The sequence below is a fragment of the Platalea leucorodia genome (genome assembly GCF_965183815.1).
Source record: "Platalea leucorodia genome assembly, chromosome: 6".
Taxonomy (NCBI): domain Eukaryota; kingdom Metazoa; phylum Chordata; class Aves; order Pelecaniformes; family Threskiornithidae; genus Platalea; species Platalea leucorodia.
Window position 1 is genome coordinate 50,758,242 of NC_138828.1, and position 23,815 is coordinate 50,782,056.

At 37.6% G+C, this 23,815-nt stretch overlaps 1 protein-coding gene across 1 annotated transcript; it reads right to left on the reverse strand.

The window, feature by feature from the left end:
• Window positions 1–607: 607 nt before the first annotated feature.
• CFAP97 (cilia and flagella associated protein 97) lies at window positions 608–23,642 on the reverse strand (the record flags this gene model as incomplete). The annotated part of the gene is made up of 5 exons (XM_082315010.1): window positions 608–1,225; window positions 1,950–2,100; window positions 10,952–11,214; window positions 22,593–22,664; window positions 22,754–23,642. The coding sequence occupies 5 exons, from the start codon at window positions 23,640–23,642 to the stop codon at window positions 1,098–1,100; spliced, it is 1,503 nt and encodes a 500-aa protein (XP_082171136.1). The 3' UTR covers window positions 608–1,097.
• Window positions 23,643–23,815: the final 173 nt, after the last annotated feature.

A 23,815-nucleotide genomic window follows, 5' to 3' on the forward strand; every position in this document is an offset into this window, starting at 1 on the left:
TTTGCCTTTATGTATGGAAATAAAGCATACCACCTACTATTTGCCATTACCAATTCCATTACATTTTGCTCCCCTTGTAAATGGATGTAGCTACTGAAGCTTATCTGACACTACTACAAATATTTGGTATGACCATGACATTAAAAAACAGGTTAAGAAGCATAACAAGATTTTGTTTTCTACTGTCCTTTTAAAAAAAAAAAAAAAATCCTGCTTAGTAGTCACTCTCAAAATCAAGTTTCCTGCAGCTCAAGTTTATATCTCCCCACTGAGAAGGGCAAGGATCTGCAAAAGCAGGGCCATGAAATATTTCCCTTGCTTAGTATTCTCTAGCTTGAGAAGTAGCTAAAACTTACTCTTGTTTAGAGTGAATCTGAAACTGTTGTTCACTTCAGTCTTCACTCTTGTTCAAATAGCATCAGATGCTTCTTCCCTACACAAAGGTCCCAATACAACTTCCAAAAGTCTTTCAAATCTGGAAGAGACACAGCCTTGAGTACAAAACAAATGTTCAACACCTGGAGTGCAAGTGTGGCAGGACATCTTCTGCAGCCTCCGTATTCTAGCTAACCATGCAGGAATACACAATCTGCTTTCCACTCCTTCATGCTGCTGTAAAAAGAAGATTCTTCCAGTCATAAGAACATGACCCACAAAGTTCAGAAGGCTTACCTAAAGCCAGGATGAAAAGCAAGGACAATCTAGGAATTAAGCATACGCTTATGAGTTTAATGCAATATTTTAAAATATTATTTTAAAGATTTTCTTTATATCTTGTGCCTACAGTGCAGCAATTCTGTCCTTCCATGTTACGGATACAAATTCCACTTATGATTTGAGAATAAAATAATAATTAGCAATTTCTATTTAACTTGTCCGTTTAAATACCTCCTTCTCTTTCATAAGTTCTTCCTGCCATGGAAAACACTGACTGAAGTGAAAGTGTTCACTGAAAACCACTTTATAAGCAATTATATCATATGCAATGCATTTTAGTCACTGAACAATGCAGAAAAATATTTTTGCACATAGAATTTACAAAAGCACTAAAAATAGAAGTCTGAGGATCATCTCAGAATGCGAGGCAAAGAACGCACTTATAACCACGCAGCACGAACATTAGTGGGTTTAGGTCTCTGTAATGCCCCACTGGCTGAATCAGACACAGGTTTTTCGTTCCTCTGGCTCATTGTACTTGGTACAGCGGATGCTCTTGAAGTGCCTCCTGTTAACACACACACACACACACACAAACAAAACAAACAAACAAAAAAAAAAGGAGTGAGAATGCTTATGCTCGGTACAACAGAAAACTTCATGCTGTATTAGCACTGCAAGACTCATTACCATAGTTTCCAGAAAAAAAACAAATCACAATAAATTGAAGACAAACCCAAAATGTTATGAGTTGTTTGTAAATGGTCAGGAGAAAGAATTGAAGCCTATGCCATAGCGCTGTCGTTCTTTAACCTGACACGTATGGATCTATGGGGACACATGATCTACTTCCAAGTATTAGACACACAATTTCTAAGAGAAACAAGGCTACTATCAGTAGACCTACATTTTCTGAATGAGAATTTGAAACTTCTTTGGGGTTTTTGTGTTGGTTTTTTTTCCTCTTCTCCTTTCAGTAAAGGGTACTAGCAAAATAAGAAATATTTCTTTACAACAGTGGTTTTTTTTTTACCTTCTTGGAAAAGATGGTTAACAAGATAATTTATTAGAAATTTAGGGTGTTAAGTAAACAATTCATATGGTCATCATACTTTTGGTATGATTATAAAAAAATCACTCTAATGATTTCTGTGTGATAAATGATCGACCTAGGGAAGACAGAGAAAGGAACTTACTTGCTGTTCTTAGCAGTAAGTGCTTCACAATTCTGAATTATAAAAAGATAAACACATGCAAAGAAATGCAAGAATCTGCAACTTCAAAGTACTTACTGGAAGGACTAAGCTGGCTGAAAGCAGATTTTCCTCTTCTTACAGACGGTGAAGAATTTAGATAACTCATCTGGCGCTGATAGTCCATCAATTGTTCAGAACGCTTCATACCAGCTGTTGGTTTCACTGCTTCCAGTCTTTTCAGGAAAGCCTTAATATTGAAGAAAAATATCATCAAGAAGGAGAAAGGACGAACAAGAAGCTACAAAACAAACACTCACAAATTGATTTTTATTTGAACTGAAAAAAGAAAATCCTAAATTTTTATCATTGCACAACATGAACTCCTCCACTGGTGACCAGCATAGGCTAGTCTGCTCACATTCAATTCTTTTCTCAGTGTTAGAAGATGACACAAATAGTAAGTATCCCTTACATATCATCAATTCTATGTTGAGTACATCTTCAGTACCCCATAGTTCTCTGTACTTTATGATAACTTGAAACAACACATCTATTTGGCGATAGTAAAGGTGGTGGGAAGACGGGCTGCGCTCTTCTAATCCTACCTTTGGTTACTTCTCTCTTCTAAATTTCTGGAAGGATGAGAAGTTGTTTTTTTTTTTAATCTTTGCTTTGCAAACATACTTAGACCATTTTATATTGCCCTACAGGATCCCCAGAGAGAATTACCGACCTCAATTCTGTGAAAGTAATGTCAAAAGAAAAGCACAAACGTCTACCAGACACTATTTGCTTTAACAATAATGTAATTTTAAGAAATTCTAGTTGAAATTATTGTTATAGACATCATTTCCTCTTGTTGAAATTAACCCTGACAATCATGCAGCAAGTATTAAATTAGAACAGCTACTTACATAGTATTTGTAAGATACAGAGTTGCCCATTCTGCATAACTACTTCTACTTGAAACAGGATTAAGAAATTTCCATAATCCAAAAAAAGAACCTGATAGCAGGACAAATTTGGAAGTACCCAGCTACATACAACTTCCAATTAACAACTTCACATTTTTAATATGTTTCACCTCCAGTGCTTGCCTTGCATAGATCTATACATTTCCTCTGCTAACTAATTTCAATTCATTTGATGGCCTACAAACATTTGGCAATGACAAAACCATTGCTGGTCAGGGTTATGACATGCATCCCATCAATGAGAGACAATGCAAACTGCAATTACAGAAGTCTCCAAAATACTAAAAATACCTCTGTTAATAAGGATGTATTTTCTAGATGCACACTTACATGGTAGAAGTCAGGAATGTGTCTGTATAGCCATTAAACTGCACTTTGTATGAAACGATCATTTTTCCCGCCTCCCAATCAGGTACTGATTTTTAATTTATTCATTTATTTTTTTTAAAGAAGAATACAAAAATTTACAGAAAGTGACTTAGGAAGGAGTATAGTATTCACAGGATGTCAGTTGTCATTGCCTAGTTGTAACAGGAATCTACACAGCCTTGGTAGTTCATGCGTGGGCACTGGAAACCTGCACGAGTGCACATGGGAGAAAGGACAAGTGGTTTTGGCTCAGACATAATATGTCACAAGTGCTTGCATCAAGTGCCAGTCAGTTCATCGTCAAGTGGAAATACCTAAGTAAGCAAAAGTCAAAGGAAGGACTTCAGCTAGAAATAGCTCTTCACTGAAGCCAGTTGCAGAACGTGAAGTGGTAGACTTGTTACATCCAACATTTTACTCACAACTTCGCCTGCATCTCCTAACGCAATTACATACATGTAGACTTGCAGAGATCACTTATTTACCTTCAGTATTAAAATGGAAGCTCTCAACACGTTCAGTTCAATCACAAATGGATCGGGTAAATTGTAGAAGTGACTTCCCTATGGGAGTCGAGCATGTTTCAAGTCTGCGCTCCAACTGTAACAGCCTCATAGAATTTGCATACCTTAACACTGCAGAATTTCAAGCTTGATTCTGAACATAAAGTATTTACATATGTCCACTTTAGTTTAATTACAATTCTCTGCTTTTGCTTTTATGCCTGTGTTTTGACAAGTATAAAGTCCCCATTACTAAAGCAAAAAAACCCAGACCTCTCTCAGTACTAACACACTACTTTTTGAACAGGTTAACACTGGACTTGATATAGCCCTGAGCTACGGAAAAGCAGATATAGATTCTGTGGTGCAGAAGTGTTCTAAGAAAAGCTCTTCTAGAGAATGAGAGAACAGCTCCTGTGGTTCCCTTGCCCTCTGCTGTGAATTGTACCAAGGGCACGTTAACTTACACTCTATTTGCGGTTGTGAATTTTGCAGTTTGGAGAACGGCCTGCTGCACACAGAAATGAACTCATCAACACATCAAAATGGCAGTCCTGACCTACTAAATCTGTAACCCGTAACTAATCCGATTCTTATGTTTTTATTACCAACCCTACAATCTTGCAGTCCTTAACCAAGGAACTACCTTGTACAATGGTACAAGTACTTTGAACAAATTTTTTTTTTCCCAATTATACGTATCAATCTACTGATTTTTTCATTATGTTCTCCTTTTGAGAAATGGACTGAAGAACACTGCCACTTGCCTTGTTCTTTTGAAGTGCTAAATCTCTGGAGCCTTAATCCTACACCATTAGAGTAAATAGAAATTTTGTCATTGATCTTAACGACCAAAGAATTAGATCACATATCATAACCCAGGTGTTCAGAACCAAATATACGTTCCTGATCAGATTTAAGGAATAAAAGAGTAACAGACACTAATGGCAGGAATGTCATTAGTTGCTCTAAATTGCATTGTAGCTCCTCAGAGCTCTTGATTCAAGCTCAATACATATATAATATCATATCACTGATGACCTCCCAGCTTGGGAAAAGACTCCCAAGGCTTCTATTTCTCCTATCTTCTTTTATTTTATTATAATACCAAGTTTACAATAAAAGCAGAATAATAATATAAAGAAAAGGAAAAAAAAATCACAGAAGATGTTTCTGCATGATTACCTTCTAGGAATAGGATAATCCTTTATAAATCTAGGCATCTGGACATAGATTAGTATCTATAAAGACACTAAAATACATATTGTCAATGACAGAAGGAAATGTCAGATTGCCAGCACTTGGAGAATAAAGGAACCTGACACTGTATCAAAAGATTGCTGCTATACAATAGGCCAAGACAAATGCTGCTAATTCAACTTTGGGCATATCAGGAGAGCACTACAGCTAATTCTAATGCTCTCTTTCAGAAAAAGGAACAAGAGAAAAAAAAAAAAAAGATCAGTACACACTTTTCTGCAGCTATGCTGAAAAAGAAAGAACACTGAAAATGCAGCACTCCTAAATTGAGTTGAGAGAGAAGGTAAAACACGTTTCTTTTTCTTGGTTTACTTTGCTTTTTAAATGCATGAAGGCTTCAGTTTCACCTCCTTTGAATCCTAACCAGCTGACTAGTGTGCCTTGACAGCTGTTCAAATTTATTTATATTATGCCTCCTCTAATGTCACTGATGTTAGTGACCACACTGTCCCTTTGCAGAGTCCAGGTGGGGGAGGGGGAAGTAGATAACAGTGCATTCAAGGACATGTTTCTGTTCTTACCAATACAAGTATTTGTAATTTTCTTCAATTGCCAGTTGCATTAATTAGCTCTAACCTGACAAACTCTAAATGTCAAAAAACCTCTTAAAGTTCTTCAATCTACAGAAAAGTCTTTTTAACTGAACAGCTATCAAGTTTACATGTGGCTGGCATCACCACAAAAAAAGTAGGCTAAGAGTACAAAAAAAAAAAAAATCCCACAAATTTGAGCAGTGTGCAAAATAACCAAAACTTTCCTTGAACCTTACAGTTAGTCAGTCTTTATTATAATTATCACAGCTGTGTTCAGGAATCTCGAGTCTGGGTCAGGAATCAGCAGGCCACAAAAAATCTGACCACAAAGAACCTATAGCCTAAACACTACGATCACAGAATTGCACTATATTTGCACCATACTGCAGTATAGTTTAGCCAGGCACATCTGCGTGCCAATCCCACATCCTGACAGCTTCCCCTGATGAGAGGGGCCATAGAAGTATCTTTTTTTTTTTTTTCATTGCACTTTGTAATCTCATGAACTACCAACATTTTGTCTTTAGCCTTGGCATAAAGTGGCTTTGAACCTAGTAATTGAAAATACCTTATAAAACCATGTGTTCTTGAGTTTCTAAGAAGCCACCAACTCAACACAAATATTTCTGAGCTCCTAAGGAGAACCAGAAGACTACGTTCTCTTTCACAACTGCATTCCCTACAGCTTTCTCCTCCAGACCGAGACCAGTAAGGTTGAACAACCTTGGTATTCTTTCTACAGCCATGTAAGTATGCGACATCGGAGGCCTGATGCTTTCAGACTTGGGGGTGGTCCTTGAGGATGGGACAAAGGGAAGGCAGAGAAAAAGCAGTGGGGAATACACTGAGGGAAGAAAGTACAAGGTGCCCAGGCACAAGCCTGATGGACCAGTGCCCTCCCACTCCTCTTTCTTTCCATGCCTAGAAGTTGTCATGCCTGGTTGCGGCATGACACAGATGGCAGGGCAGGTGCAGTGCAGCACAGGATTGAAAGCTGTGACTCAAGATAAGGTATATTCTTTCTATGTGGTGGCAGCCAGTTAGGGGGATGGCCAGGGGCACTCTCCCTCCCTTGCCCTTTTCTCCCCACCCAATTACCACAGCCCATCAGCACCATTAAATCAAGCGGAGACAAATGAATATACAGTCATTTATAGCAGTACAGTACTTGCATTTCTAAAGGAGGTTCAGGTTTTCCAGCAAGACAAAGGCAACCCAGACTGCAAGAGAAAGGAAACAGTCTGGCTGAAGGATCTTTGTGCTGGTAGAAGCCACAATGATTAGAGCAAGTGGTGGGGAGAAGCATTAATGACATCTGCAGCACAGATGACTCAGGGAACCAAGTAGGTGAAAAGAGAAAGACAGCCCTTGCAGAGAAACACAGTAAGTGCTTTTTTTTACTTGTCTGGAACTGGGATCAGAGTTGGATCTGTTGGGGCTTGGGGTACATTTTGGGGGAGTATGAGGTTGGGGAATGAACAACATGGAGGGTTATATGCAGCGAGTCATAACGGCATGCGGTAGGAAGAATGCACAGGGATGCGTGGGAAGACCAAATATCCACAGAAAAGGAGAACACCCTCATCCCCCTTGATCTAAGGTTTGAGAATCATTGTCCTAGACGTGCTGAGATCTTCTGGTGAACTTTCAGTGTGAACACTTGTTCCCTAGGAACTTGGCTGAACACAGCAGCTTAGCTCACTAAGGTCATCTAATGCCTAAATCCTAGTCAGAATTAATAAAAATGATGGGAAAAAACAAACAAACAAACAAACCAAAACAAAAACCAACAAAGAGATATGGATTACTTCTAAGTTTAGGTGAAGTGACTGAAAAATGGTGTGGTGGCTGCAAATCTGTATTTCAAGGTCCTCAAATACTTACCTGTATATACCAGTATAGATTTTTGCATCACGCAATAAACCATTAAAAGTTTAAATGGTGTGTAGTGTCCAGTCTATGAAGTTGAGTATCTTATTTATACTAGCAGAAATAATTATTAATACGTCAATACAGACAGAGACAGATATATGCAGATGTGGGAAAACATAACACATCAGTCACACTTATGTCCCTTTCCACTGGAGAGGAGATGGGGTTGACAGTACCTTCAAACACAAGAGTAGAATGTTTTCTGAATCAGCAGCATCCTCTATCGGCAAGAGACGCACTCTGGTCTTGCTAGCTCAGATCAGCAATCAAAAGCAGGTTCCATTTACGAAAGCACACAGTCAAAAGCAGCAAGTACAAAATCCTGACATTAATTCTAACAGCAATCTATTTTGCTAATTGTGCTTTTTCCATAAATTGCTAATCACTACCTTGTCATTACTGTTACAAGAGCAATGCACCTTTTTATTCCATCATAGGTCTTTCTAGCAGAGTCTGTGGGAGCAACATATAATCCCTGTACCTCTTTGCACCCTTTCACAAAGCTAGAGAGCACCAAACTGTTTAGATTCCTCTCTAATTTCCTAATATTTTAATTACTTCCCCTGCATCACCTCTGATGCCAAATGCCTGCACCAGAAATCAAACTGTCTTTCTGATAACAGTAAATATAGGCATTACTCCAAGAATGTTCTAGAGGAACAAGTGAAAGTTTTCCCTAGACAAGGTGTTAACCTCGGGACAAGAAATTATAAAAGCTGTAATCCAACGCGGGGGGGGGGGGGGGGGGGGGGGGAATCTCTGCATCAAAACTCTTTGACCCCCTGCACAGACTACTGTTGTAGATTTCTATTCTTGCATTATTTACAAAACCCCGCATCCTTCTCCAACAAGCATTTCACAAAGGTGTATCAAGCAGCATATCCTGAATGGAGCACCTCAGACCTTGTATAAGAAAAAAAAAATTCCTGTCAAGTAATAGAAGAAAGATAGATAAGGAAGTTCCATGAAACTCCAAGGTGAAGAAAGCTGCTGACCAGAAAAAAAACAACAAGTTCATAAAGCACATATTTTTAGCCATATAAAGCAAAAAGCCTGCAATGCGCAGAGTAGGGCAGTTCTTCCATTTACAGTCTCTGAAAAAAGCGTGTCATACTTGTAATCCCAAAAGGTAGTACTAGAAATATCAATGTTACAACTGTGATGCTCTAGGTGCACATATACTTCAAACAGAATAAAAAAGCAAACAGAATTGCTCAAAAATGATAACAATGTTAAACCAAACATAAGAACTGTACTGATGAATCACTCTTCTGAAAAGAAGAGCAGAATATATCATCGTGAGTTTGGGGAAAAGAATAAACCAATATGTTTTTATAGTCTAATACAGCATGATATCCTAACATAAATTCCAAGGAATGATTCTGATGTCAAACGTGTCCACTCACATTGCTGATGACAACAACTAAAGCATAAATGAATAAGTAAATGAAGGATATTATTTCTCAGGCTACAAGCAACCACCATTAATCTCTAACATGTACTAAAACAGCAACATGTGAAATGACTATCTGTGTTTAGGTTTGCTGAATTCTTGATCCAAAAGTTGCAAAGGCAAGACATTCTTGGACAAAATATTGCAATATATCAAAAGAGAAAAGGTTTGTGGCTTTGAGTGAACAGAAGTGTATCGTAAAACATCATATACATTAATATTACAGTAATCTTCTATCGTTGTGTAGTACAGCATATTCCTATTAGGTCGTGACCGTGACACAGCACTTCCTCCCCACCGCCTACGAATACACTCTCATTATCAAGGTTCACGTACAAGAGCAAGTCCTGCTTTCAACGTTTTAAATAAACAAAAAACAACAAAAAACCCAATGCCACAACACATGAAGAAAGCCCTCCTCCCAACCCAAAACCACCGAAGCCTAAAAACATTTCTTCCCCAGACAATGAGAAGTACCACACATCTATAACAAGTATTTATGCCAAATTCTTTCAGTATGTGAAGTATAATGTTCTTTTGGTCAACTGTAGTCTAGTGAAGCTGGGGAGAAAGTTTCCTACTTTGAAAAGTTTTAACAATCTAGATGTCTGAAAGCTGGAACAACTAAAACCTAATGGATTTTCCTGAATAGGTGTGCTGGTTTTGGCTGGGACAGAGTTAATTTTCTTCATAGTAGTTAGTATGGGGCTATGTTTTGGATTTGTGCTAGAAACAGTGTTGATAATACAGGGATGTTTTTGTTATTGCTGAGCAGTGCTTACAGAGAGTCAAGGCCTTTTCTGCTCCTCGTACCACCCCACCAGTGAGTAGGCTGGGGGTGCACAACAAGTTGGGAGGAGACAGAGCCAGGACAGCTGACCCCAACTGACCAAAGGGATATTCCGTACCATACGATGTCATGCTCAATAATAAAACTAGGGGGCTGCTGCTCAGGCACTGGCGGGACATCGGTCAGTTGGTGTTGAGCAACTGTTTTCATTTGCATCACTTGTCTTTCTTGGAGTTTATTTCTCTCTGTTATTTTCCTCTTCATTACAATTTATAATAATAATTATTATTATAATATTTCGATTATTAAACTGTTCTTATCTCAACCCAGGAGTTTTCTCACTTTTACCCTTCCAATTCTCTTCCCCCCATCCCGCTGCAGGGGGAGTGAGCAAGCAGCTGTGTGGTGCTTAGCTGCTGGCTGTGGTTAAAGCACGACAATAGGTCAATTAGACTTTCTCCGTGTTGAATCTGTATCTCTTGCTATATAAAAGGAAATTGCAACCTACACTTACACAGATGAAAAAAAGTGAATAAATTACTTCCACTACAAATTTTCCAAGTATTTTAACTATATTTCATCTCCTTTTCAAACACACTAATGAACAACTAGGAGATACGAAAATATCATTATATGTATTACAATTCAACCACTAAAAATATCTTCTTCAAATCAGTATTATTTTTGTTATTTGACAACTCTGACAATATCCTTACAAATGAGTCTAAATTTCTGTTTTCCACTAAAGTAAGTTATTGCAGTTGCCATTACATTCAAATGCTGTGATAAGCAGAGTGCTACAAATATTGAAAGAGACGGATAGATATAAAATGAGTCAAACAAACAAAATTGACATTCACATTGTATCCTCTGTATTTCAAATATAATGGGTTCGATGCTATCATATTGATTGCTTTATTTTTTGCAACCCTGTTCTTGAGAGACTAGTAATCATGATGCATGAAGCAGGATGAATAGAGTTAGACTGCTATCCAAAGTTATGAGCATGTTAATAATGGTTGTTCCTCTTCAATCGAATGATACTATAGTAGAGCAAACTCATATAAAGTAAAATCTATTTTCATCTGAAAAAAGCATCATTTTTCCCCCAGAAAACCATATGAACAATTATACAAACAGCATAGTAAAGGAAATTCATTGCAGACTTACTGCAGTAAAGCTCCAAGTGCTGCCTTATCAGTTTTTTAAATATTTAGCAGTAGTTCATCTGACAACAAACAGTCCTTCTCAATTTACTGATCCAAATCAGTTCTCAAAACTTACCAGGTTTTCTCTTTCAATTCTTTGCTGCTCCTTTTGCCTGTTGAGGGCACTGTGGTACAATTTAGGAGGTGGTACAGCTGTCTTCTTCAATGTGGTACTTCTTCTTGGTTTTGCAGACTGCCTGGACAGTTCTTTTAGCAATCTTTGGTTTTCCCGATCAATCTGTCTTACTTCTTCATTTGTGAAAGAATAATTTTTCCTTGTTCCTTTAGATGGCTGATCGATGGTTAGTTTTTGTTCTTTTTTCTCCAACTGTAGGAAAGCTTTAAAATGGTAAAAAGTAAAATACTCAGATTAAAAAAACCAAACCAAATACAAATATTGCATTCTATTATAAGGATTTATTTACAGACCTGAAAAACCAAGGTACATCTCACCTCCCCCCACTTGAATTCCAGATTTATGCATTTCAGAATTTTTCAGAGATGCTCAGTTGTCCTCAGTACATTGATTTTACACAAGTTTCACCACAAAAATCAGGTCTAATTTTGGCCTTAGTTAAAACCCATCCGCTCCCTTCTCACTAGGAATCCCCCTCCTCCCCATTTATGACTGGTAACCAGAAGAATTGAACAGATGCAGTGAACAACTGAGCAATACAAGAGAATCAGCAAAATGCACACAGACACTCTGTAAGCATTTGTGTAGAATATATCTGTTATTTAGAAATCAGAATATGAATCAGCCTTACGTGCAGTCATTTATTCTGCATGGTCAGTATTCCTGATCCCCGCTTTGACTCTGATCACCCCTGATATCGACCTTTACCAGTATGCTTGCCCAGCTTCGACACTGACACAATATGCTCAGGCTTCCATCCTCAAATATTTTTACTGTAGTTACTATGGTACCAGCAATCAGCACAGGCAATTATATATATGCTAATGGAGCTACCATTACACAGCACTAAAGCAACATTGAACATAATCATCATCACAGTGGTATCGTTTGTGGCACCAATACAAGCATCAGAGAAGTTTCCCAAGCAATAGAAAATACAGCTTCGGGAAGCCAGGACTAAAAATAACTTACAGAACCAAGAATTAAATCATAAATTAGTATTTAGATGTTTGCACATGGAAAGAGATTTAAACTTTGCTCCTAAGATATCTAAAATATCTGTCTCAGCTAAGAGGCAGAACGGAAATGATGTTTCAGACAGAAAACTGACACTGGGGAAGCATGACTCAGAGACACAAAACGCGTTGCCTGAAGTGATTTTGTCGATCCTTTGCTCCTGAAACAATCCCACATCATGTTGGTGCAGGAATTGCAAAGGGAAAGATGAAAATTAAATCTAATGGATGGAGAAAAATGAGTGAGCATATATAACAGAAGAAAAATTACTGGGGCCTAGCAATTTAAAACAGTAAAAACCCAACAAATTAAACCAGGGTATGAGGTTTCAAGACAAAAGCACAAAGAATGCACACTTAAAAATACCCAGCAAGGCAGACTTGCACAATTGCAAGATAAGATAATAACTGGAAAAATTCACTCGCAGCCAGAGCCAGCTATGTTTATTACAGTTCCACTGGAGCTTTGCTACTGACCTATTTCTAAGCCTTTGCTTTCTAAAGCTCTGCAGTAGATCTTCTGGCAACTCTTTTAGGAGCTTTGCTGTCGTGGTATTACCCCATCAAACCATTGCATTATCGATGGTACAGGAATGGCGGTACCAGGTTAGATCAAAGAGATTTTTGGAGTGGAGACACAGATGAGGACACCTTACTCAAGCCATTCCCCACATTCCTCCAATATCCCAGTGCCTCCAGAAGATACCCCTCACTCTTACCCCAAAAAGCCCCACACAAGCAAAACAAGCATCCAAAGCAGAAAGAAAAAAAAAAAACAAAACCCACAACCCAAACAGGCATGCAGTAATATTTTCTTAGCAAACACTCCCACATCAGCAATTTTTTGGCGAGGGATGTCTGAGGCAGCCTTTAATAGCTTAAAAACCTCAAAGAATGATGAGCATGTTCTTACTTCAAAACGAAATCTTTCTTGCAGTACCTCAACTGAGTTTATTCCAGAAGTGATGCAAGCAAATACTGCTACTGTCTTTGAAATTAATGAACTGCTTGGATTTTGAGTTCTGGATACTCTTTCTAAATTTCTCAAAATCCCTCTGGAAATTAGTAAACTTGCACCATCAGTATGCTAGCCAATATAGGCAAGGACTGCCCCTGGGCAGCTCTGACTGTGAGGTTGTCCGCATTAGCAAATACTGTTTGAATTTGTCAAGAGAAGATGCAAATCACCTCAAAACCAAGATACAACGCAAACTAGTGCAGATCAAGTGTGCCAATCAACAGGTTAATAAAGTATAAATGTCTTGAAAAGCATCTTTACAATTTAGTAAGTTATTCTCAAGTGAAAACTAGTACAGCCATCAACACCATTTGAGGAGACAAACCTGGGATGAGACTCATCTGGATACACCTACAAGGGACAAAAAGAAATGCACAGAAAATAACTAGAGCCACACAATTCACACAATAACATCAAGCTGCAGTGTACTTCTCAGTAAAAAAATAATTAAATATGTCCTTATGGGAAACATGCAAAACCAGCACTGTAGAACAGCTGGAAGAAAGTACTTTGAGCAACCATCTGAAAAAGATATTTATTATGTATCATGTTATATAATTGATAATCATATTATTACAAAGCTATGAAAGATAATTTCATCTTTTGCATTACATCCACAGCATCTCACAGGTTAAACAAGACTGCCCCTCATATGCAAGAGTGGAAATCAGGTTGTTGCAAAGAACAGTTGGTTCGACTGAAGTCTTGACCTAGCTTTGTGGCACCAATGCTATTGGTTATGCAGTCTCTTACAGGAGACATTTAAGCTTCTGAATAACAGTCAGTGCAAATTCCAAACAGCTCTTTTCTTTTTGTGAAAGGTGTGAACTAGTCAAATTCCATTTAGAGCAATGGCATTCTGAATGAGGGCATTTTTAATTAGAAATACAGGTTTCATGTCTTCACTGGTACATGACTGTTTTAATTCTCTATAAGGTAGCTGGCTGTACTTTGGTGGACAGCATATAATCTTATGATGCAGCTATGAACCATAACCGGTAAACACAGATTAAAAATGCTTAGGCATAAATAAGCATCAAGGTAATTACTTATCTTTTGATTTGCTCATTTTTCTGGAAAACCCCTGTCAGCTGTGATGATGAAAAAAAAAAAACCAAACCAGAGCAATGACATGGAACAAACACGTTTCCCTTTCCCCTCAATGCCGGTCAGTAAATGCTTTTAGAGATAACGATTCAAGGAGCCCTGCAGCAATTGCTACAGGCGGGGCTCAACAAGCGCTGTGTTACCTGGTCACTCAGATCTCCTAGGCGGCAGTGGTATGCAACTTCTGTAGCATTAAACGCCACCGGTATTTTACCAGCAGCTCTCAGGCAGTTAGTGTGAATACATATCTATGTACATTTCCATGCATTGCTCTGCTGGATACTAATTGTTACATAAGAGTAAAGCATGACAAAATTTTACTGACTAACTTTACTGTCACCGTCCAGCTTCTTCAGTCACATCCCCCCAACACACAGACTTTTCTTTTTACATTCATCTCTTCTTTCTTCCTCCTTTCCTTAGCGTCTCGTAAGTCTTTCTCCTTTCAGTATATTTTCCTTCTACAGTGCCTCATCCACACCTTTTATCACCTCACCACAAAGATAGCCTTTCCCACTTGTGGCAGGCAGAAAAGAGACTCCAGCCCACTTTCTTCAGTATGGTGTTCGTTCTTAGCCTCACTATTATTTATACTTACTTAGTGTAGAAACTGACCTTACTACTGCCAACAGCTTTCTGACAACTCTTGAAGTTAAGGGCTTGCTAAGAGTGATAATATCAAATCTGTCACAACTCAAAAGAAACATAATAAAGTGAAAGAATTGTTAAGATCACCATGAAAGTTCTGCTGTGAAGTTATTCGGTGAAGCCTGAGCAGGAGACTGCCAAAACCCAGTAACTAATCTCTCGATACGTTGTTGAATTACAGAAGACTCATTAATTTTGCACCAAAAGTTCAGACCCAATACAACATGGGCAGCAGCAAGTTTTCTTCAAGGCGATGGGGTGAAAAGATCAATCTAAAACTCTCTAGTTCCTCACTAGTTTCTTCAGTTCCTAAACCGATCTTTTTATAGTTAGCCTTCTGTATAAACCACATTTGAAATTTCACAAGTAGCTCTTTGCAGCAACAGTGCTACCATACACCAAGGCATTGGATCAGATAGTATATTAAAAGCAGTTGGTTTGTTGTTCTTCAAGCTGATAAATTAATAAATTAGAGTTGTGTTTCACTTAGTTAAGATCTATGTTAAGGAAGCATTTAAGCTGCAAACACCACTTCAAAACAAACCGTAACTGACTGAAGCCTATCCATCGATAACCTCTTCTAAATCACTGCAAATGCAACACTGATCTCCTTAGGAACTCTGTGACAGGAGAGTTTAAAGTTCAGTAGAAAAAAGACAAGCAACAGAATGCATACTGTGTCACCTACTGAAAGAGGATTACTAATACTACAGGGTAAGTGCTTGTTCCTAACAAAACGAGCAGAGGGCAGGAGACATCCATGAAATCACCGCTCCTTAAACAGTGCTCAATTAAACCGCAGTAGCAATCTAATGAAGGATTGAGCAAGAAGTTCTGCAGGTCTTCCTGAAGCAGGGCTGACACTATTTCCACAGTCCAGCATGAGGCTTCTGACCCCAGAACTTCAAATGAGCAGTAATAGCTTCCACTACTTCCAAAGCTACCTGACTAAAAATCTGTCCAACCTGCACTCTGCAAAACACCACTTACACAGCATCATATTCCTATTCTCCACAGGCTTACTATGACAGAAAATTATGTAATCCACAGCAGGTATGTATGTCCGATATGCATTGAATGCGCTTCAACATTCACTGGCAACACCACTGCTTTCATGGCAAAGGCAGTAGGTGCGTAAGTGAGGTCAGCACAAGCCTACAAAACCAGGGACAATTCACCATCAACAGACAAAAAAGAATCAAGATCCCATGTAAGAGGTAGATGCACGTATTCTAAATGCTATTAAATATTTCAGGTACAGTTGGTGTTATATAACTGAAATATTTGAGTTTCAAAGTAATTTCAATTATTTATTCAACAATGCACCCACACTACTCTTTAATCACAACGCATAAGTGCTTGAATGGTTTTTCTGACAATTTTTGCTGAGGCCAATAACATGAGGTTAACACGACAGTTAAGAGGTTATGATTTAAGGTTCTAAAGAGTTTCTAAGTCTTGGAACATTTAAATATTATTTACCTGTAGCTTCATACTTTATCAGTGGGTAATAAGTAATTTAACTAAATCCCTACATACTACTTCATTAACAGCCAGACCATAAATCAATACTTTGGGGGAGGGCAATAAACAAGCAGCAGCGTTTGCATCAAGACTTGCACAGTGTGCAGTTCTACTTCTCATTTACTGGTAAGCAGGAAAAGAAAATTCTCTGGTATTCACAGAATTTCTATGAAAGCTGGTTTCCATGGAGAGACACCTGACTTTCTTTTAAGCAACAAACAAGCTGTTTATTGCTTTCAATTTGTAAGCATTGAAATGACCTTGCAAAATAAGTAAGGCCAAACCTTATATAAAATACAAATGATAATTAGCAAGTCAAATGCATTAGGACAGGATGATAACAGCTGTCCTAATGGCATTAAGGCTAAAATTAAAAATCATGCATGTTTCAGTGTATCTGTTGCAATCCCAGAAGAGGAAAATGCATTAAATTGCCTCAATGCTTACACTTTTGAGTTTGCCTGGTGTTTTGTTTTATGATGCTCCACTACCACATCTGTGACATATCTGAAAAATACAAAAGGATTAAGTCACAGTTCTTCATCAATGTCTAATAGTTTCAATCTAAAACTATTTCCCTGTAGCATCTCTAAACAGATATTTCCTAGAATATCCATTATTTCATGTCACAGAACTCTTTAAAAATGATTTTGGAGAATTTGTGAGGTGATGGTTTTTCAAGAAAAGGAGAACGTGCTTTTCAAGTACAAGTTTTCCTCTTGAAAAATGTATGCTTAAATAGGGCTGCTAGTTATTTCTTCATGTCATGAGAAAGACAACAGATACCTTACAGGTGCAGAAGTTTTTTTCCCAAAATTACGCATTTTCTTATGGATGTTGGGAAAGTCTGGACCTTTTTACAATCTTAAAGATTTTCAATCTGTTTTCAAACTCTAAATATAAGAATAAGCTGAATAATTGCTCTTCATCATCATCATCTGCATCAACATGAGTTACTAGACCTGTGAAAATGATGCACATGTATTCACATGCACACACAATTAATTCAAACTATGAGCATACAAACTAAACAAAACTTAGTGAAAAAACTATACATGTTTAGTTCAACTGTAGAGTTTGGGTGTTTATGTATATATGTAAGAGTCTACGTTAAATTTAGATATTGTTTAGCAGTTATTCTACAAATACACTAGTTCAGCATGAATGAGCACACATGAGGACAACATATGCCTAAGAGGAGAATTTTCAGTTATAAAAAAAAACTTATTCTATTTCCTGAGTGACAAATTATAGCAAAAAAAAAGTTAAAGCAATTGCTACATGTTCAGTTGAAGCTGCTCTTTAGTTTTCTACAATAGCTTTTATTCAGAAACACAGAGCTTTTACTTTCATAATAATTATATTTATATCAGAGAGCTTTTCACCAAGTGAGCTCTGACTATTTTACAATAGAAAATCTAAGGCACAGAAGAAGCAAAAAGGTTTATTAGAGAGCATATAGGTCAGCGAGAGCTTCAAGGGTAGAATTCAGTTCTTCACTTCTTCACTTACCCCATCACACCACCTCCTCAAGTTAATAATAGCTAATACCATGGATTTACAGACTAATTCTCAAAGACACTTCTGTAAAAGAAGCAGGTATCAACCCCATTTTACAGAGAAGAAAACATGAAGTGCTAAATTCTTTAGCACTCTATATACCTTGTGCAATCCCATTACTACTGTATTAATGCCCAACATAAATTCAGATAAAGAGATACACAGCATTTTTAACATACAACTCTATTCTGAACTACAGAAATCAAGAGACTTGTCTAACGACAGAGAGCTAGTCTGTAGCATAATGGGATGGAAATGGATGAGTGCTTAATTCACATGCATATGCTTAACCCATCTCTATCTGCGTAACCTCAATTCCTTAAAATTACATGGGACATTGGATCAAGACATAGAATCAAGCAAAACAGCACCAGAAAAATTTCCAGTTTTTTATTCCAAGCTTTCTAACATGGAGCTTTATGAAAGCACTTCCAAAATCAATTTTTGGCAATCTATTTCTTTGCATTATCATATTTAATTTCCTTTTTGTGTTCAGATCACTCGAGAGTACAGCAGAGAAGGAGATAACTGACATTTATTATTATGGGTTTTGAATATTGCTCTGAGTTAGTTATTATTTTAATTTTCTGAAAGATCTTTAAGGTTTATAGCAAAGTAGAAACAGCATTGACTCACAGAATTATTACATACAAAAATCCATATAACATCATGAAAAAAAACAAGAACTGTATTTTGACCTGAAAAATTATAATCAAACCTATGGTTTTTTCCATGCGGGTGGTGAAAAAAAGAGAGGTAAAGAGTGAGAAGAGGTCTGTAAAATATAAACCCCACTAACCTTGAGTAACTGAAATTGTCAGTACCTATGTTCTTGGCCAAACTGATAAGATATTTAAATTCCTAAGTAGTGTGGCTGTCTGACTCCACAGTGCTACAATAGTTCTTACAGTCATACACCATAATGACAACAGCTACATGACATCAGTCTTAGCATTGCAATGAAATGATGTAAGCCTCCTAAACATCAACTTCTAGGTCTGTAAAAATGAGAGGATTCAAGTGTCAGATATTTAGCAGTTATAAACATTTTAAGTAAGCAGGCCACCAAACAGCAAGTGGTTTTCATGAACACAAGGAAAAAGCACTACCAAGAACAATTAAACAATTCAGCAGTTCACAGCTACCAGAACAGATAAACCCAAGAATTTTTACGTACAATGCAGGGATAATTAATAAGTAATCACTAAGTCTAGTAACTTGAACAACATGGTCGAGGTGGACCTAGACTGTAACATGACACAGGCCGGTCTTAGTATACTGCAGGCTCTGCAGCCGCAGGGCTTCAGTGCGAGCGAGTGGGGCAGGCTCTGCTCCTCGCGGAGGGTGCTGCAGAGAGGTGCTCCCTCCACCTCAACTCCAAGCCACTCTGAACTGAGCATCAGACACTGCCACAGGACTGATTTGGAAACAAACAAACAGAGACCGATCCAAGAAGTTCCGAGTTTATTTGTCCACCCTGCACCACCTCTGCTCTCGCTATGGCCTGCAGTTTCTAGCAATACTGTTCCACTGCAAACTGTGGGCTCCTTACAACTCTAACAGTGTGAGTGTGCACCCCATACCTTAACATGGTAGCTTACGCATACCTGGGCTTCACAATTTCTTCACTGCATATGTTTATCTGTCTTCCTTCATGCTGCATCTGCTCTCGAGAGTGCTCTACTATTCACATGCCCCTCTTTCATCAGTGTGCATGAGAAACCACACCAACACAGCCATACAACCTGCACGTTCTGAAAACTGCACATTTTATTGTACTTCTTCCTTCCCTTTGAAACAGGGCTTGACTCCTGTCTAATGAATGCCAATATAAGGACTACATTCCTATGCTTTATTTGTCTTCGGCAACATGGAAAACCTGCTTCTCTCCAGTTTTCAAGCATAATCTTCACTTTGCCCCCAGATACTGTTACCAAGTAGATTTCTGCCATTTTGACTACAACTAGTTCAGTTATTTTCCATAGGGTGAACGGAGGCTGCACAGCAAGTTGCAGTACCTGGTAATGCTCACTTCAGTAACAGCATACATAAAATGACAACTTTCAGATGGAGTAACCAAGTGTTATCACAGATCTTTATCAATCTCTTGTTCAGAGTTCTGGTCACTAAAGAATATTTCTAAAATCAGTGATAAAGCTGCACAGCAATACCCACCTAAAAAGCATTCAAAGCGCAACATACAGCACGGACACCATGAGATTTCCAACTAAAATTATGTTATTTGTGAGATTTTAAATTATTCAGAATAGCATAACTTAAAATTTGCCTTCTATCAAGAACAAGCATACTTTTAGGAGATGTAAGGGCATGAAAATTTTTTTTTCTCTAAATATGATTTTTTTATATGCTTATAAAAATGAATAGTTTGCTATATGAGCACAAATATGTATCAACGGCATATAATATAGAGGAAAAACTATTTCAGCTCCTTTTTAATTTAATTGCAACATTTTTTCTAAATGCTTCAAATTAATTCTTTTAAGATACACAAACTACTTCGTTGCTTAATAACCAGACACTTGTTCTAGTCCAAAGCTTGTTCTTTGAACATCATGCACTTTTAACAGATTTATTCCCTTTCTTTGTTCTTGTGATTCTTTTTTAATACAAAAGATTCTAGTCTTCCCAAATGTTCACATTACTAATGCGTAGAATTGGACAAAATTAATTACTGCACCCCCCCCCGAAGCAACACAGTAACAGATCACCCTGAAATTCTGCAAGTTTCTGGGGAAAGTAAACTTTGTAAAATATGTAACTGCTGTAAATGCTTAGGCCCAGCTATATTACAAGCATATCTGACAAAAATTTTAAACAAAATGCTGCATCAGTATAGATTACTGGAAGAATATTATACTTTAAAACCAAATCTGAGATATCCTGATGATCATTTAAATACTCTTTCATGCACTCAGGTCTGGCCTTATACTGTTCTCACTTGAAGCAATGTTCATGCCTATGCAGTTCTAATGAACATTTCATGCAGACGGGGGGGGGGGGATGGGGAGGGATGATTTGCACTTTTTTTTTTTTTTTTAAATGAGTACAGAAAAACCTGGAAGCAATAACTCAGAATAAGATTAGCTCCTATTTTCCCAGACTAGTTACTTTCCACCATTAACAATCCTGCCCCATTTAAACTTCAAAATACCCAAAGTAATTAAGCTATGTTGCGCTTGCCAATTTAGAGAGGCATTTGGGAGTAATATGCATGTTAATCAGGAACATTAGCTGCCAGACTATATGAATTCTACTTCACAGTACTCAATCTTTATTATTGTTATTTAGAATTGTTTTTCAGTTTGTGGAAAAAACTCCACACCCCACCCTACCCCACCCCACCCACCCCGAGATTAATCTCTGAGAATGCTTATTCTGAGCTATAGTACCCATTTGTTTTAGGGATGAGATGAATCCTTCCATAATCATCAGTTATTAAATGGCTTCTTGCTATCAGGGAACAAATAAAGATGTAGGACATCATAATTTCAATTGCCTAGCAACAACTCTTCTAACAACCTGTTTTGACAAGTGGTTGGAGCCTTTTCTAGTACAAAAGAGTTGCTGGAGCACAAGGACCGTCAGAGATGAGAATCAGCTCTACCTTTCTTGACGGCTAGCTCTACTTTTCTTAATCAGGATTTCCATACAAGTAAAATCCTCATTTCTACTCATAGGAAAGTTAAATGATACAAAATACAATGTATTTTGAATCCTTACTCACAATAGGCTCAGTCTGGCAAGGTACAAAGTGAAGAAAGATGACACATGCAAGTTTAGTCATGCCATTTCTGCCGCAATACAGCAAACTTGGGTTGAAATGTACCAGACATAGACTGTAAGAAGCTTTCTTCACCTGAGATCAGCAGATTTCTTGAGCTAAGCCTCTCTTATTTTATAGATTTTACTACAGAAAACTCTGGGCCATGAAAACAAGCACAAAAGCACTGTCTAGACATTAAAATACGCACATGAGATCAACCAGTGTCTCACCCCATACAATGAAGTTTTCCAATAATGCAGTGAAAGAGACACCAAGTTCTCTCTCTCTTCATTATTAAGAGTTATTAAAGCTATTGGCAAGAAGCAACCACTCAAGTTTTAGTAAAGATTATCTGTTATTTTTCTCTTTAAAATACCTTTACTCAACTTTATGGTATTTTAGAAGGCAGGCACTTAGTTCAAAAAAAGAATTTCAAATAATTCCATTTAATTATCAGAAAGGTACCAGAAGTTTAAATATATGAATATGCAACGTAGTTTTGGACTGCCTTTCAATTTTGAAGGGCAACAACCCAGCATTTTATCAGAAAGGTTGGTGTTTTAAATTAGATAGTAAATTGTGGCATAGTCCAGTAAACCTTGACTTCTCAAAATGCATGTGCAGTTTTATTATTCAATTTGTTAATATATCAAATCTTATTTAGGGATTCACCCCATCTGTAGATCTTACTTTTAGGTATATGCATACCAACACATGCTCATATACATGCTGCTTCTTTCCATTGTAGAACCAGTACTATTTACATACATAAGAACTCAAAGAATTAGATCAACACAGCTTAATCACAAACCAGTTTTAAAAATACGTGTGGGACATTCAAACCTCATTCTCTTCTAATAGAACTCAATTGTTCTCAACAATGTACGGATGTCATACTTTGTAAAAAGAAAATTTAAAAGTCACCTTTCAAAAGCTGATTCAGGTCCATGGCATCATGCAGGACTTTTCGACTATATCTGCGATCAAACTCGGAATCTAATGAAAAAAATACAGATATAAGATTGGATTTGCCAGCCCTGCAGGTTTTACAAATTTTGTGTTGTACTTAAATTCTTCAAAATTACCATATAATTCTTGGTTCACATTTTCCTGTCTTTTTATTTTTAGTTTCTTGTCATTTGATGCTGCAAGTTCAAAAGACTGGATAGGACTGATGTCTGGAGTTGACAGAGGTGTTACGTCAGTCACTGTGTCTTCAGACTCCTCCAAGTAGTCACCGAGCTTTGGTTTTCCTTCTGCTAATTTCATTGCTGACTTGAATTTTTGTTTTGGAGACAGAAGAGCATTTCTACAAGCATTCCTCTTTGAGGAAGAATGAGATGAATCTGATAAACAGCTATCAGAATCTGTATCAGAACAATCTGTATCTGAGCTTGAGGATGAGGATGAGGAGGACGAGGAGGAGGAAGAGGAGGAGGAGCTGATATTAGTATATTTTTTGCTAGCCTTTTTAATATTGTTTGACTGCTTAGCTGACTTTGGTCTAACCTTCTGTTTTTTGCCATCGTCACTACTATCTTCTTCATCTGTATAATAATCCTCTTCACCTTCTTTAACTATCTTGGGGATTCCAGCAGGAACATTCTCCTGTACTCCCCTACTTGCCGCAGATGTCACTCCAGATGTACCTGCATTCTCCACAACTGGAGAACGTGACAAAGATGAAGCATCTCCAAGATGATCTGTGCTATTTTCTAGGGACTGATCGTTCCGCAAATCTTTCTGCTTTTCTTCACTTTCCTCCTCACAATGCTTTGCATCCTTTGAATTCGAAACCAAATCGGGGGCTGCAAGAGCTGCCTTTGTACTTCCTTTCTCTATACATTCACCATTTTCTTCAGCTTTCTTTTTCTCTTCCTCAAAATCACTGTCAAAGAAAGCATGATCCACTTCACCATCTGATACATCTTCAAACCGGTCCATACTGAAATATGAAGTGCCACCTGCAACCATCAGAAAAGTTTTCCAAAGGTTAGCATAAAACCAGATTCAAGTACACTTTTAGTATAATAGTTTTGTTCTTTACTCTTTTAGGTCTAGTAATTTATAATTCTGCAATTAATTATATTATGTTGCTAGGGTCAACTCTGTAGCGAGTTCTATAAAGAAATTTAGTGCCACTTTGT